This window comes from Lepus europaeus, chromosome 16 (genome assembly GCF_033115175.1).
Source record: "Lepus europaeus isolate LE1 chromosome 16, mLepTim1.pri, whole genome shotgun sequence".
Classification (NCBI taxonomy): domain Eukaryota; kingdom Metazoa; phylum Chordata; class Mammalia; order Lagomorpha; family Leporidae; genus Lepus; species Lepus europaeus.
Window position 1 is genome coordinate 78,627,932 of NC_084842.1, and position 16,637 is coordinate 78,644,568.

General features: G+C 31.7%; 1 protein-coding gene across 11 annotated transcripts in view; it reads left to right on the top strand.

Annotated features, from left to right (window-relative positions):
- Nucleotides 1–16,637, top strand: part of LCORL (ligand dependent nuclear receptor corepressor like) — a 228,293-nt gene that overhangs the window by 189,625 nt on the left and 22,031 nt on the right. For 2 of the 11 annotated variants that reach the window (XM_062213069.1, XM_062213071.1), the window contains exon 7: nt 7,648–13,847. The exons of 3 other annotated variants lie outside the window; for them this stretch is intronic. In XM_062213069.1, coding sequence (XP_062069053.1) covers nt 7,648–12,493 — 4,846 coding nt within the window. In that variant the 3' untranslated portion in view covers nt 12,494–13,847. Of the gene's footprint in view, nt 1–1,034; nt 4,974–7,647; nt 13,849–16,637 lie in introns of those variants that run through there. 6 more of the 11 variants (XM_062213072.1, XM_062213073.1, XM_062213070.1 and 3 more) reach the window with 5 other exon arrangements.

Below are 16,637 nucleotides of genomic sequence, written 5' to 3' on the forward strand. Positions count from 1 at the left end.
GGAAAATATGTAATTTTAATATTTAAAATTTTAAAGCAAATTCTAAAAGTACTTACTAATTCTTAAAGCTATTTTATAGTGTTTACACTTTTTTCATTGTACTTTAGATGTGGTGGCAAAAGATTTAAAATAGCTTGTAACCACCACAAAATGTTCTTTCATGTTTTGAAAGCTGTCATTAATTTAAATAAACAACTAGTAGTGAAATGCTGTTCTGTTGGATTCTTGGATTTTTTTTTTTTTTTTTTTTTTGGTAACTTGCATCTTCCCATTAACTAACTATATAGGAAGCTTTTTTTGTCACATTTAAATCTTAGATATAGAGTGTGTTTTGTTTAAACTAAGATGATAATAGCATTTGAGTCATAGGATTAGTAAACTTTTTATTTGAGAAACTTTGAAAACCATTAGATTCAAGAGAAATAACATTCATAATATCTAAAAATATTTTGTTCAACTATAACTTACCTACTATTCAAATATAACTTATCTACTGGTTTCAATTTTTAAGCTTTTTTCTAGAGAAAAATTAGTCATTAGTCTTGTGGAAATATGGGATGTTTGTGTATGGAAATATTCCTGCTGCTACAAATTTCCTTTAAAGGGGTTGACTCTTTTATTACTTGTTTAGCGGTAACGTCACGTTTCTACTAACAAAAACTCCTTTAGGATTTGGGTATTTTTTAACAATGGAACTCTAATTGTACAAGTAAAAATTATAAGTGTTGCTCTGCAAGCATCTTACAGAGGAATAGCAACATCATGAGAATATTTTTACAAATACTGAGTTAGGATTTTATGTTCTTGGAAGGTTTGCCTGTTGAGGCCACCGTTATCATTGACACATTGTCCTACCAGGACGGTAGCGTTTGCTTTGATAAGGAGTAACTACCACATCTCACAGACTTAAAAGTGTCATAAGCAGTGATGTTACCTAAGCAAGGAGTATAATAAAGGAGTGGACCCTCCCCTTCCATAGCTGTGTGAGAGTCTCTCATGCATCAGTTTACCATCGTTTCATTCCATCCATCCAGGAGACTACACAGAAACAGAGAGGACTATGTGGAAAGAAGTGCTGAGTTTGCAGATGGTTTGCTCTCAAAAGCTTTGAAAGACATTCAGTCTGGAGCACTGGACATAAATAAAGCAGGCATACTTTATGGCATACCTCAAAAAACTTTACTTCTCCACTTAGAAGCCTTACCAGCAGGGAAGCCTGCATCTTTTAAAAACAAAACTCGAGATTTCAATGATAGTTACTCATACAAAGACAGTAAAGAAACTTGCGCAGTGCTGCAAAAAGTAGCCCTGTGGGCAAGAGCTCAAGCAGAGCGCACAGAAAAAAGTAAACTCAATCTACTTGAAACCTCAGAATTAAAATTCCCAACAGCTTCCAGTTACCTCCATCAATTAACTCTACAGAAAATGGTTACTCAGTTTAAAGAAAAAAATGAAAGCCTTCAATATGAAACTTCAAATCCTACTGTACAGTTAAAAATTCCTCAGCTCCGAGTAAGTTCTGTTTCAAAATCACAACCTGATGGTTCTGGTCTGCTGGATGTTATGTATCAAGTTTCTAAAACCTCTTCAGTCCTAGAAGGATCAGCTCTCCAAAAACTGAAAAATATACTCCCTAAACAGAACAAAATAGAATGTTCTGGGCCTGTAACTCACTCAAGTGTTGACTCTTACTTTCTACATGGGGACCTCTCTCCTTTGTGTCTTAATTCTAAAAATGGAACAGTTGATGGAACCTCTGAAAATACTGAAGATGGATTGGATCGAAAAGATAACAAACAGCCCAGGAAAAAACGTGGCCGCTATCGGCAATATGATCATGAAATAATGGAAGAGGCTATTGCAATGGTAATGAGTGGAAAAATGAGTGTTTCCAAAGCACAAGGAATTTATGGGGTACCTCACAGCACTTTAGAATACAAGGTAAAAGAAAGATCTGGAACACTGAAGACTCCTCCGAAGAAGAAACTACGATTACCAGACACTGGGTTATATAATATGACAGATTCAGGGACTGGCAGCTGCAAAAACAGCAGCAAGCCTGTGTAGATTACTGGTTAGGAAAATGTATGTGTGTGTGTGTATTTGCGTGTGTGTATGTGCACAGGTGTGTATTTGTGTGTCTATATACACACATGTGGGAATTACAAATGCTCACTCTGACAGGAGACATGAAATTTTACAGATCAAAAACCACTTACATGCCTTTTGAAAAAAAAGTTTTATTCAGGGTTTTCACTGTGGACAGAATTATATAGTTGCTTACTTAATTCTGGTAGTTTGTATTTAATCCTTGTATAAATAGGTGAAAAAGATTCAGGTTTTCTTTAGTAGTCAATAGCATAAAGCGTTGTGGGAAAACAAGTAATTGTCAAGTGAAACATTTTTATTAGTGAAAGACCATTCCAGCCATTCAGTTGAACCATCTTATAATGGAAATATGATATTAACAGTTTGTAAACATTTTATATAGCATACTTACATTTATTGTAAGTATGTCAAACAACAATCAAATCTGAAATAAAAAAACTCCATATTAAGAAACGTTAATATATACAGTATTAGTACACTACAGTGCATTCTATAAAATACGAAATGCACTCAAGTGCATCCCCAGGAATAGAAAAGAAAACCTTAAAGGATATGTATAATGAAATTTTAATATTTATCATTTACTAGTTGATTTAGCAGGAAGTTGGGGTTTATAAGGTATATACTTTTAAAAGAAAAAACTGACACATAGTTAACCCCAGCAGCTATAGAATCTTTTAATATAAGATGGAATACTAAGAACAAAAATTAATTTAAATTTAATTATTAAAATAATTTAACTTTGTTTTTCATTTGAAAAATAAGCTAATGTGTAAGGTTAGAAAAGAAAGTTGGAATGCAACTTAGAGCATGTTTATAATGTGCACAGAAAAAGCTTGAGAATGGTAACTTTGGTTTAAATGTGCTGGTTAGTTGATGTTATGACTACTTTAAAATTTAAGGATTGTGACACACTCCTGTTGAAAAACCTCAGTGTAACTTTAATATATTTGCTGCTGTGACATTTCAAAACATTTTCAGTTTATCAAAATGAATTACAGATTTCATTTTGGTGGGCGATACATTATCATTTTGCTAATAACCAAATTTGCAGTTTGTTCAGGGTCTTGAATAGATTTACAAATATTTAACACTGAAGCTGTTTTGAACTTTCAGTAATGTAAACTCTCTACTAACTGGGTAGTTAGAAGCTGGGCAGTGCATTTTAACTTTTACTAGATTCCTGAGAGAGACCAGTGATTTTTATATAGCAGTTTTAAAAAGTATGAGTCAAAGTATCCATGTTGGATTTATGGAATATGCAGTTTCAGTTGTAAAGTATTATAAAGCATGTGCCTCTATATAAAGAATGAGCATTTGCTTTATATTTTCAAAGTTCCTGAGTGCCCCTTTTCTCTGTTAAAATTCAGGTTCTAATCATTTTTCTAAGCCAGTTTTCCTAAATCCAAAAGGAATAACAATAGCTGAATTTAAAAAAAATAAGTGCACCTTGTCAAATACTTGTGTTTCTACACTTGTGTTTGTGTGTATTTAATAATCACATATACATAAAATACTAAAGAGATTTTCAGCTATTAAACTGAAAAACTGCTTATATATGTTTAAAGAAACTGAAGAGTGAGAAACTATACAATTAAGTAGCTAATTGGTCTCTGAGATCTATACTGAACCCTCTTCAGCTATTAATGTTACCTGCATACTAGGGTATGAATCCTCTTGCTCTTTTTTTTCCCCCCAAGAAAATATACATAATAGATTACAAAACAGCAGATGTCAGGGTCATCTTTCTTTTTAAAGAATTAAGCCATATTTTGTGAGGGCCAGAACTTGGATTATTTAATATATTTCCCCTCCTCCCCCCCCCCCACTGAAAAACAAAGTTAACAGTAAAGTAAATATTTCAAAACAATTTTATTGACCTCTTTATACAGAATTTTACTTGTAGAACTTTGGGGGCTTGACTGCATTACATAATGTTTATATTGTATTTTTTATTCCTCACACTATATTTACATTAATAAATTGATTGAGAAGTTTATAGTAAAGGGAAACTTACAGAACACTTTTATATCATTTAAAAGATGACCTGACCAAAAACTTTACAGGATTCATAAATCAGGGATCATTTTGCTATTGACTTCACAGTGATCAGTAGTTTTATAGGTAATGTTATAATTAATTTACAGCATTTTAGTACTTGTATTATTTATTTTTGGTCAGAAATAGTAAATTAAAATATTTTTTGATAGTTTATAGGTAATGATCAACCCATAACTTTTAAAAGAAACAAGATGTTTCTATTATTGAGTTAACTTTTTGATTATACAAACTAGGAAAGGCAGGGAAATTTATGGGTTCCCCTTCTACCCAGTGATTCTATTAAGATGTTCTTTATGTTAAATTTTCAAAGTACTTTATAAATTTAGTTACCAGTTACTACTTGTTAATTGACAATTTTCTGAAAAATCCAGTTTCAGCAGTCTTTTAATGAAGGTGAAAGCAACCCGTATGTGCTTTCTACTTATTTGAATGTTCCTCAAGTATTTTATATTTAAAATTTAAAAAGAAGGAAAAGAAAAAACAGTGCCTCTGTTTTTAGAAAACTACTGCTCAGTAAAGTTGTTTAAACCATTTCTGGTAGCTAATGACAATTTTATATTAAATTGTATACTAACTTTAGTGAGACTGATTTTTTAGTTGTTTACAGTACAAATACTTGTATTTGTTTTTTAATTGCAGTATTTCCATTGTCGCAGTAATTTAGTAAAACTCTGTGGCTGCCTTGATTTTGACAGATTTTGTTAATATAAACTGATTGTTAGGCAATTAGTTATATTTATGCATAAATCAATTGCACTATAATTCATGAATTATTTATTACAATATTTTCTAATGAATTCATGTATCTGTCTTGTGTTGTAAATGTACTGTAATTCTGTTCCTACCTTGTGTTGTTATATATCTAAATCTGATTGTATGAATTTTAATTGTTCAGTTAACGTGTTTCTAGGTTGTAATTTGTAGTAAAGCACTTCAATGCTTTTGCACTTAAATTTACAGCACTGTTGGTGTGTGATTGATTTACTTATTCAGTAAAACAAAAACAAAAAAGTGAAAAGAAAAATCCTGACTATACTGACTTCTTTGGTTCCCTCTAGGAAGCAGTTTTATTAAAATCAGTATTAGAAATTTACTTTTTCCATAGACATATTTCAGTAACAAGCTTCTAATGGGGAAAATGAATAGTAAAGCACAAAAAGAAGTAGGCAGGATATGTTGGTTTATAAATCAAAGTGGAAAAAATAAAATTTTAACCATTAAAACAAGGAATATATGAGAAATACAGTTTTAGAAGTTTTTTGTAATCATTTGAGAATAAATTCTAGATTGGAGACTTACATGTACTATTTACTCAAATGGTAGGTTTTTCTTTGAAATTCTAACATGCAAGAAATCTGAAGCCAGATGAGCATATTATAGAACTTATTGAGAACTTACTTATCTCATATGTGATCCGTAAAATATAATCTCATCTTAATATCTAGATACATTTATTAAGCTATTAATATAGAATTAAATACTGGCCACTGTGATATTTTTGAAATTCCATTCCTGAAGGTAATAAAGTGAATCAGAAAAACTCTTAAAACTATAGAAAACCTTGGAATATCAGAAAAGGGTTGTAAAACTTGAGAGGTTTTCATAATAAGTTTAATCACATTGAAACTGTAACTTTTTTAAGATTATTTACCACCAGACACCTTGATATTTCTACTGTTATCTGTCATTATTAACAGAAACCTTTGAACATTTCAGTAACTTACAAATAATACTGATCTTTACAATACAGTGCAGCATATTTTTCTAAGAAACATGTCAGTTCTCATTTTAACATGTTTAACAGGTCATAATATCACTTAAAACCATTGAAACACACTTATTAGAAAAACCATTGAAATACATTTATTAGAAGATTTTTATTTTCTTTTGCTTATGTGAAAATTTTAATTTTTAATTTGCTGGAAAAGAGTATAATTTTATCTTAATATTTTATAGTTAACATTTCCTCTTGATTTTTTCTCTTTTTTTTTTTTTAACTTTCTGATACTGAATCCTGAGCGTCAGTTACATCATTTTACACTTCTAACCATTACAAAATTTCAAAAAAAAAATATTTTCAAAAAGGCAAAGGAACTGGGGTAATGTCCTATCTTAATCTATGTGTAGGCAGCAGTGGACATAAAAAGTTGTATTGTAATTTCACATCTCTTCTCACTTTTATAGCTTCTTGATGTCACATCATTTGCTAGTTTTAGTGAAATGTTGGTTGAATCTAGTAAAGTTAAATTTTTTTCTTAAAAAGTTTAATCAAATGTTCAAACTTTGATAATTTTGCTACTCAAATAGCATAATTTTATAAATTTAAATGAAATGTTGAATACTTCTATCTTTGGAACAGTTTATGCCAGTTCTAGGGAGTAAAATAAAAAGATTAATTCCACTTTTTGTTTTAAATGAAACATCCTTGGATTTTTAATATATTTGAGAATAGTCTTTATGTTAGCAACATAATTTTTTCAATGGCAGTTTACAATCAACATCTCAATTCCAACTGAAAATAAAATTTCGACAAACCAGGAACTATAAACAACAACAAATATAACAAATCACAAGTGAAAGGCTGTTTTCATGTACAGAGTTTGGTGATATGTTTAATTAAAATAGATACTTTTCTGAAACAGAATTCTTTTAATGGATTTTACTCTTCTTGCTGCTGGTATTGGATTAAAAAGATATTTTTGTAGCCTTCTGTAATTGGTTGATAAGCATTCCTGGGTTTTAGTTAAATTAGATATATGTTAGTTTCTGCAGAGGGGCATTTTCCAGCATTTGAAATTTAATAATTAGGTAAGTAATGTAATGACTTTAGTTTCATGTAATTACTTTAGTATTTAAAATCAATTAAGAGTAGATTTCATTTTTAAATAGCTTCCATTTTTTATTTTATTAGGTTAAAATGCCTGCAGCTTAATCTTAGGAAAGATATTCTGTTATTTATATTAAATCTAAATCCCTTAATTTTCCTTGTGACTATGTAGAGTTCTCTTTTTATTAATTTCATTTTCACTGCCTTAAAAAATTACTTTAAACAAAGATTTTATACTTCTACATCTTTTTCCATATTTGCACTAATTTGACTGGTAGTTATCAAAATAACTTATAAAATGTTGATAAAAATGGTAACTCCTGAAGCACTTTCCATTAAATATTCTTAATAATCAAGACACTAAATATTACTAATATATAATTATAGCCATGTGTAATCATTAGCTTATATATTTCTGCAAAATTAGGGCCTTATATTAATTCTTAAACTTCATCACAAGAGGTTAATTATCATCAGTGCTTCATTACATTTTTCCTAAACAATAATGAAGATGTCATTGTTGCAGTTTTTATAGGAGTCAGGAGTCCAGCAGTACCAAAATATCTTTTATTCAACTCTGTTAAAATTATGACTCCTTATGATGGTATTTTTGCTGTAATTCATTTTTTTTGTTTGATTTTTATTTTTAGTTCAACTGTTGATGCAAAATCAGAGGAAGCTACTAAAATGGAAAAAGGAAAATCAGCATTAAGCAAAGTTTTGGAATCTTTGTGCATACATCACCAGCAACAAGTTTTGGCTATGTTGAAATGTCTAGTCCAAGAGCAGAGTGCTGCTTCTCTTTTTTGTTGTAATGCATCATGTTCTGTGTCTTCAGAATCTCAAAAGCCCCTAATTGAAGATGATATACATAGTCTGTTCTGTAGTTGTGAATACAGACTGGCAGAAAGAGGGTGTTTACAAAATGAAAGACAGAGCCCTGGTTTAGGGCCTCTGCCAGTCTGTATTAAAGATTTACATTGTTTATCTTGCCAAACTGTAACTGTTGAACATATTAAGACAGTAGTGAATAGAGAAATTGCAAATGGTTATAATTCTCACAGGTGCTGTTCTGGACCACTACCAAACGTTCACTCTACAAAATCCACCTTTCATAGTCCTCTTCTGTCAAGGGAATTGTGTGATCTTTCAGTAAGTCTTAAAGATCTTTGTAGATCTCGAAGTCCCTCACCCCCACCATTGTCACCTGTACAGACTGAAGGAACTGAAAAGTTAAAGGATGTCATCTCAGAGCTTTCAGGCTTAGAAAATAACAAACTTGAAACAAATATTAACCAGCCTCCATCTCTCACACCAGCAGAAATAAGCATCAACAAGTGTGATCATGAAGGTAAAATATATAAAACTAAAAAAATAAGTAACTCTGATTTTTTGCTCTTGGATGACAGCAATAATTGTACCAAAAATCATGAAAAAGGTGAAACTGGTTTCATTTTTCAAGATTTAATGGATCGCATTAATGAAAAATTAAAATCAATAGAAACCACAGATACAACAAACCTTATAAAATTATCTAGCAGTGATTGTAATGCAGATTATGATTTCAAGTTGGGAGATTTAATAACCTCTCTCTTGCATAATGCAAAGGCCAGTGATTACAGTTTTATGGAATTACTGAGTCAACATGATGAAAATGTAAAAAATAAAATTATTCAGACAAGATTTCGAAAGCGTCAAGAAACCTTATTTGCAATGCACAGTTCTCCCGACTCACCCATGTTTAGAAGGCAGTCTTTACAGATAAAAAGAGAACTTGCTAGTCTTGATGAAAGTTTTATTAGAAAAAAATACAGTGAAAAAAATTCAAGGAAATCGATGCACAGTGATGAGATATTTTCATCGGACAAAGAATTCTGCCATTGCCAGGGGCCTTGTTTACAAAATTCTAAAAGCTTTGAAGTTAAAAATCATGCAGAAACAACATTTTCACCAAATTATGCATTACATTCGTTGCAACTACCTCTTCGCAGTTTAGAAACTAACTTGGCTTTTGATGCATTTTCAGAAAGCTTTAAAGCAACTTCACCTGAGAAAATGAACATAAGAAAGTCACAAGAGAAATCTACAACTGGAAAAATTATTGCGCAAAATCATTGGGAGAATCCAAAATTAGAGACTTTTCAAACTCCTTTGAGAAGTGATGTTCCTGGAGCTCTAAACAGAACTAAACGAAATATTGTGCCTCCAGGATGGTATTCTATATATGTAACAAATAATTACGTTTTCAAAAAATCTCCTAAGGCCAAAAGAGTATCCGAATCCACAAAAAAAAAAGAACTTGTGAAAAATATTCAGATTGAAAGCTCACACAATATAGACCTAAACAAAATTGCAATGAGTTCTAATTTGCAAGTTGTTGTGGAACGTTTGGAAGATACAATAAATATGGCCAGAAAGTCTTGGAATAATCAGTCATTATCAGAAGGATATAAACCATCTAAGAAAGTGATAGAAGTTGTTGGTAAAGACCAAAATGCTGGGAGAAATATGAATCTTAATCTAAGTAGAGTGACATGCAAAGAGCAGAGTTTAACAAAGTCTCTGGTAACATCCAACAATATTATCAAAAGTCATTGTATGCCTACAGTAGATTTAAATAACAAAAGACTTGATAATCTGAAAAAGTCTACTTCAGATATTGGTGGCTTGATTTCCAATGATGAAAATGTATCAAAAAAATATGAAGGTGTGGAAAGCTCTTCAGTACCCAACTATTCTAGCCCTATTAAACTCATGTTTTTATCTGAGGTTAAAAGCAATGAAGGAGTCAAATATACTTTAACTTCAGTTGATACTTCTCAATCAAATGCTGATGTTCCTTCTGAAAAACGTATAACACATCATGGAATTGGAAAAAAAAGAGAAACAAATGAGGATATCCCAAATGCTAAGTATGAAAATTATGGTTCTAAACATTATGATAATGACACTCTTCAAAGAGAATTAAACAAATTTAATTGTACAAAAGCAGCTGCAGAATCTTCTGAAATGTTTATTAATGATATAAAAAGTGATAAGCCACAAGAAGAATGTAAGGAAAATTCAAGTGTTATTATTGATTCATCTTTTAAAAGAAAACCAGGTAGACCTAAAAAAATAGGTCCCCAAGTTGTGAAACAGGTTAAGCGACCAATTGGAAGACCACCAAAGCCTAAAATTGATCAGACAGACATCACCATTTGCCAAAATGAGTCCTTTAATACTGAAAGAAAGAGCTCAGAATCTCTCATATCAGAAGTAAAGGAAGGTATTTACAAAAAGAGTATTATAGTAACTGTTATTTATGGCAGGTCAAGAAGAACTAAAAGACATGTTTCTGAAGGAAATGCAAACAAAAGCAATATTAGGTCTTTAAATAATGTTGCTGAGTTTCCAACTGAATATAATAGTCTCAGAAATATTAGAGAACATGAAATTGACTTAAGTGAAAGGGTAAGTGCTATGTCAAGTTTGACTACTGAAAGTGAGATCTTGGAGTCAGGCTTTGAATATGTTAGACCTATCAAAAACAAGTCTGTGATACCTCAGCCTTCCAAGAACATTATTCGACCAAATCAAAAGCCATTGGCAATAATTAGAAAGCCTGGTAGGCCTGCAAAAGTGAAAATCTCTGGCATCTCTGTGACTATTAATAGAATTTCACCTCAGGAAAGAGAAGTAAGTATTAGCAGCTGCTTACCTCCTTTAGAACAGGAGACTATATTAGAAAAAGCTCTGCCTGAAGAAAAGTTTGATAAACAATGCAGTAAGATGGATAACGTAAGGCACACTGCAGTTGACACATGTAAGAATGGATCAAAAAGTATGGTTGCTGCTATACCTTTGAGACATTCTATTAGGGACAGAAAACCATCTCTACATTTCTTACATTCATTAGCATCTTCTAGTTCACTTTTTTATAGAAATTCTGTACTTCATAAGTCATACAAGCTCCATTTGCAGAAAGGTAAAAGTCAGAAGAAAAAAAATAGGCAGTCAAGGATAAAAATAGCTTCAAAAGCTACCCCAGGAACTAGATATTCAAGGAATGCAAAAAAGTGTTTGGACAATAATAATTTAGTATCCACTTCAGAAGTCTCCTTGGACCCTGTAATTTCATCAAACCCTTTGCTCAGGTGGTGGGCTACATCTACTTCCAATGATTCCTTATTAGAGGAATTAAACAACAGATTTGAGCAAATAACAAATGCTTGGGTACAAGTTAGTGGAGATGAGGCTGAAAACTGTGTTCATAAAAAAAGACAACATGCTGAAAATGATAATTTCAAAATAGCAAAACCTCTGGAAACATGTCTGTTAGAACTTGAAGTTTCACCTGTAAAAATGCTTTTTCAGAAAAAGTATGATTTGAATGAACTCTCTACCTGGTTTATGCAAACAACAGAAACACAATCTCTTTCACTAGTTAGGAAAGCAAATGCTCGAAACCCTTTGGAAGTAATAAATACCAGGGGAATTAAATTAGGTACCAAATATTCTGATTTTAATAACAGCCCCTTTAGAAAGCACTTTAAAAAATTTGCACTCTCTTCTCCCTCAAAGTCAGCAGGGAAGTTGCATATACTACATAAAATGGTTAGCTCTCCACTCTTGAATATTAAGAGTAATTTAACACTAGCTAGATTAAAAAGAACTGAGTTTAAGGGGTTACACCATGAGAGGTGGAGAAGAGAGGGTAAGCTGCACAGCCACAGAACAGTTGATTGGAACTCTAAAAGGAGGAACTTAAGATTTTTATGCCAGAATCAGTTTTTAAGTAAGACTGGGGGGAGGACAAATACTGACATCCCACTCAAAGGGGAAAATACAGTAGATGATCCGTGTATTGTGCCACCTGAGATCAGGGATGACTTTTTGCAGCAGCAGATGGCAATGCCTGACCTTAAAACACATTCTAATATAGAGAGTAAATTTAAGTCAGAAGCAAAGGAGAATGGAACAAATTGCAGCCAAAAAGATGTTGAAAAGGAACCAAGACTAGGAAGTGTATGCTCAAATAATTGGAGGTCAAAAACTTTAAAAGATTGTAGGATATTTTTGAGGAAGATCAACTATCTTGAGCACAGAAATACTTTTAAACTAAATACAATCATTTATTCTCCTGAATCTATTGACAGTGGAAGTAATCATCAGACTCATTTAGAAGAATCAAAGCGCTTTACTTTAAGGTCCCATTCTGCTAGGCAGAATTCTTTTAAAAAGCAAACTAAAGAAATAGAAAATACTAAAGCAAATAGTCCTTCAAATGATAAATTCACTGACCAGCTTGACAATAGTAAATTAAGTAAATTTGTTAGCTTTGACAAGAATCCTCCTGATAGTTCTGAAGTTCTTAGCAAATTGAACAAAAGAAAAAGACCACCTTGGAAGACCACAGAAATTTCAACAAAAAGACATAAACGACAGTCTTGCAACAGTGGACAAATGGCAAACTATTTTTCAAAATCCCAACTAGGTAAGTTTTTCTCTACTTAATTTTAAAAAGTTTCATTGTAGGTGCCTTGAGTAAAGTACAAGATAACAGATAGAAAAAGAGCAGGTGGTTCAATTTTATTTCTAAAATATTTGGACAACCTGATTTCTTGGCACCTAGTATGAAACTCGTGTAATTAGGTGTTTCCAAATGTGCTAGTGTACTTCCCCACCTCTTAATGTATCCAGAATTTCAAGGACATAAAAACATATTTAGTATAGACAGTTTCTTTAAAATATATCATTAATATTAAAGTTATATTTTCTGCATTTGATAAATCTAATAAAGTTTTCATAAAGATGACCAAGTGAATAACTAAAAATTAATCACTACAGGCCAATGTATGTATTTATTCTCTTGATAATAACTCTGAGACCAGTATAGAAAAGAATAACTATTTAATTGCTAAATTGCTATAACGTAATCCTTGGCTGTCAGACTCACATCCACAATCAAGTTCTTATAGCCCTTGGTACTGCTTTGGAATCACCTTGAGACTGCTTATTTGAAGAGTGATATAATATAATTTTTTTCAATAAATTAGATTTGTTTAATAGTTCTTTTCCTAGAAGTAGAATTTATTTCTACAGATGTAAGGATGTGAATTCCTTTCCACAGATAAGCTATATTGAGTCTTGCACAAGTTATTGTTATATAATGATAACTTCAGAATGCAAACGGAAATTGCTTTACCCAGCTAATAGTGACCTGACATTGGTGCCTAAGGAGACTTTAGAACTTACCAAAAATAAGATGCGAATGCGCCATTTCCAACTCTGTGCCTACTAATAACTGCCAGATAATGCAAAATATTAAGGAGATGTGGGATTGCTGATTGTTTACTTTTTGATGTGAAAGCATGCTGGGTTGAATTTGGAAATTTAAGAATATGTTGTCATATGATTGCATTGTTACATATATTTTAGGGTGGGGGGAGTTAATTCTGCTGTCTTAAGAAACTTATTTTAAAACTAAATAGTATTAGGTCTTATGTTAAATATCAAAAAGCAGTTATTAAATTCAAGAGTTTTAATAAATTAATGATTTTATGCCCCCATTTCAATTATTTAACTGAATAACTTTAAAACACCCATTTCAGTAATACCTATATGTAATGATTAAAAGTTCAAATATCTAATATCAATAATTAAAATTTTAGAGGTGTAGTAGTCTATTTTGAAAGGTGAATCAAAACTGAAAAGAATGGCCTTTATTATCCTCAGGATAACTAAAAATAATACTATAACCAGTATGTCAGAATTAAAAACCTCGTGGTGATTTTAAAAAAAACTATAATCTACCTGAAAATATACACACATATTTTTTAAAGACTGTCATGAGTGGAAAATAGAATGTGAAGTTTCATTTTTAATTCTTTATATCATCCTCATTTCATACTTTTACTGTTTTCCAAAAATAACTTGGATTTACTCATTGTAACAACAGAACCGTATTTTGTCCTTCAAGATTCTTAGCCATTGTATCTTCTAAGAAATAACTGCAAAGCATATTTTAATATAATTCACCCCATTAAATATGGGATCATCCTAGAAAAGTAAGGTGGAAGATGCCTAATTATTTTTCAAAATAATTTCAAATTTTCTTTGGGGTATTTACAAAATTTTTAGTGTCATGAAGAATTTTCATCTTTTTCATTTTAAAAACTTCTAGTACTATTCCCTGTTCTGCTTAGTTTTATTTATCTTTTGCTGATAACTTTCCTTCTTTATTTTTAACATTGTTTTTTTAATCAATAAGGATATTATTTTTATGAACTTATATTTATAGCAATATTTGTTGTATTTATCTGTAACTGTTTTCTTAAAGTATTTTTTTCTCATTCTTAGTATTTCATTGATACTTTTTGCCTTTTTGGAAATTATACTAAGTCTTGTTATTAGTTTATATATGTTTTTTTTTTTCTTCATAGAATAATTAGTGACTGGATACTTGAGAGACTTAGTAATAGGACTTTTCTAGAAAACTCTTTCCTAGGGAGATGTATATAATGAATTTTGGAATATTTCCTATGAGAGTTTTGCTTCTACCGTAAACATGTTTTTGTACATTTTGAGATTAACTGTTCAGATACATTTAGTACAATGGAATTTTAAAATTTATACCCCATCGCATTTGTACTACTGTATATCAACATGTAAATCTTATAAAAAATGCAATTTTGTCCTATTCTTAGTTCAACAAATATTTAATGAGTGCCTACAATATGTCCTTAGTCACCTTGGAAGCTTTGAAAGATTCTTTTGAAGTTCTATATAAGTTAAAAGACAAGAGCTACTTCATTTATTTATTCAATAAGTAGATTGTGTTGTATGACTTCAGTAAGATACATTTGAAGGAGGCATAATGGTTAAATTGTGGCTTTTACTCTAATGAAGGTTACCATTTCTTGCGGGATGCAAAAATGAATAGGTGATTCCTGTACAAGGATGAGTGCTGTGATCAGAGAGGGATGGATTATAGGAACACACAGGAGGGAAGCTGAACCCAGATTTAGGGAATTAAGCAAGCTTTTCTGCCTGTCACATCTAGGCTGAGGCTTGAAGCATGCCTAAGTATTTTTTTTATTAAACTTTTATTTAATGAATATAAATTTCCAAAGTACAGCTTATGGGTTACAATGGCTTCCCCCTCCCAAAACTTCCCTCCCACCCACAACCCTCCCCTTTCCCGCTCCCTCTCCCCTTCCAATCACATCAAGATTCATTTTCAATTCTCTTTATATACAGAAGATCAGTTTAGTATATATTAGGTAACGATTTCAACAGTTTGCCCCCATATAGCAACACAAAGTGAAAAAAAATACTGTTGGAGTACTAGTTATAGCATTAAATAAGAGTGTACAGCACATTAAAGACAGAGATCCTACATAATATTTTTTTAAAAATTAATTTTCTATGAAGCATGCCTAAGTATTAGAAGTTGGAAGACGAATGGTTCAGGCAGAGAAAACCACATGTGGAAAATTTAAGTGACAAGAGAGCAGGCTTGTTTGGAATACTGATTTATCAGATCTGAGGCATAAAATAAGATTCATGGATTGGGAGGGGGGGTGGAAAAGTGTCTAAGTGAGGAAAGCATAGTCTAAATTGTGAGATCATGAGTTACTGAGGAAAAAAATATCTCTTAAGCCCAATAATAGCAGTAATTGAAAATACATTTGAGAGAGATCTGTGAAGGAAAATCAGTGTCTTAGTAGAAGAGTAAAGGATAATATCCAGGTGTCTGCCTTGAACATCTGGGGAGTTCCTTGTAAATTTCTCTGAGATAGAACACTCATACAGGGTTTAGTTTTAGAATGGATTTGAGGTAGCTAGTGGGATACCAAGAAAAGAGGTTTAGGAAGCTGTTTGGTAATGTAAGTCTTGTCCCAGGAAAGAGGACTGAGATAAATATTTAGGAGTAAACAAGTAATTTAAGCCATGACAGTGGAAGAGATTACTCTGTAAGATTGAAAGTTTGGAACCTCAGAGCCCTAAAGATACAAGGAAAAGAAAAGATGTACACAAAAGAAGACTGAAGAGGATACTCAAGAGATAAAAAGAAAGGTTAAGTAGTGTGGTGAAGGGAAAAGACACAGTGTAAATTGTTGATAAGAAGTCAGTTAAGATAGACCCTTTGGTGGTTCTTTGATTATATAGCCACTGAGGTTATCTTGATGAGTTGAGAGAGAGCAGCTTTTGTGGACTAAGGGAAACAAAAGTCACATTCAGTATTAGATGAGTAAATGTAGAAAAAGAAAGGAAGAAAATGAGCACAGAAAACTAAAAATAGCTGTGAAAAGAGAGGAGATGGAGAGGTATCTAGGTAAGGGTTAAAGCCAAGTTTTAAAAATTGAAGATACAGAAATGAGATGGAAAGCAGTGGAAAGGGAGAGATGCCGCAGCTATGATTATTGGATATAGGATCTGCAGCATTGTTAGAGAAATCTGCCTTGGCCAGAAGGGTCACTTTTCTCTAAAGGATAGTAGAAACAATCTGTGTGAATGAAAAGTGATGGTTTTGTGGGCAGATGTTGAGATATTAGGATCCATTTTCTGTAATCTGGTGGGACTGGGTATTGGGTAATGTGTATAAGGTTTGAAGTAGTTGTTTCAAAAATATAGCATTTGAGAACTATATGGATTT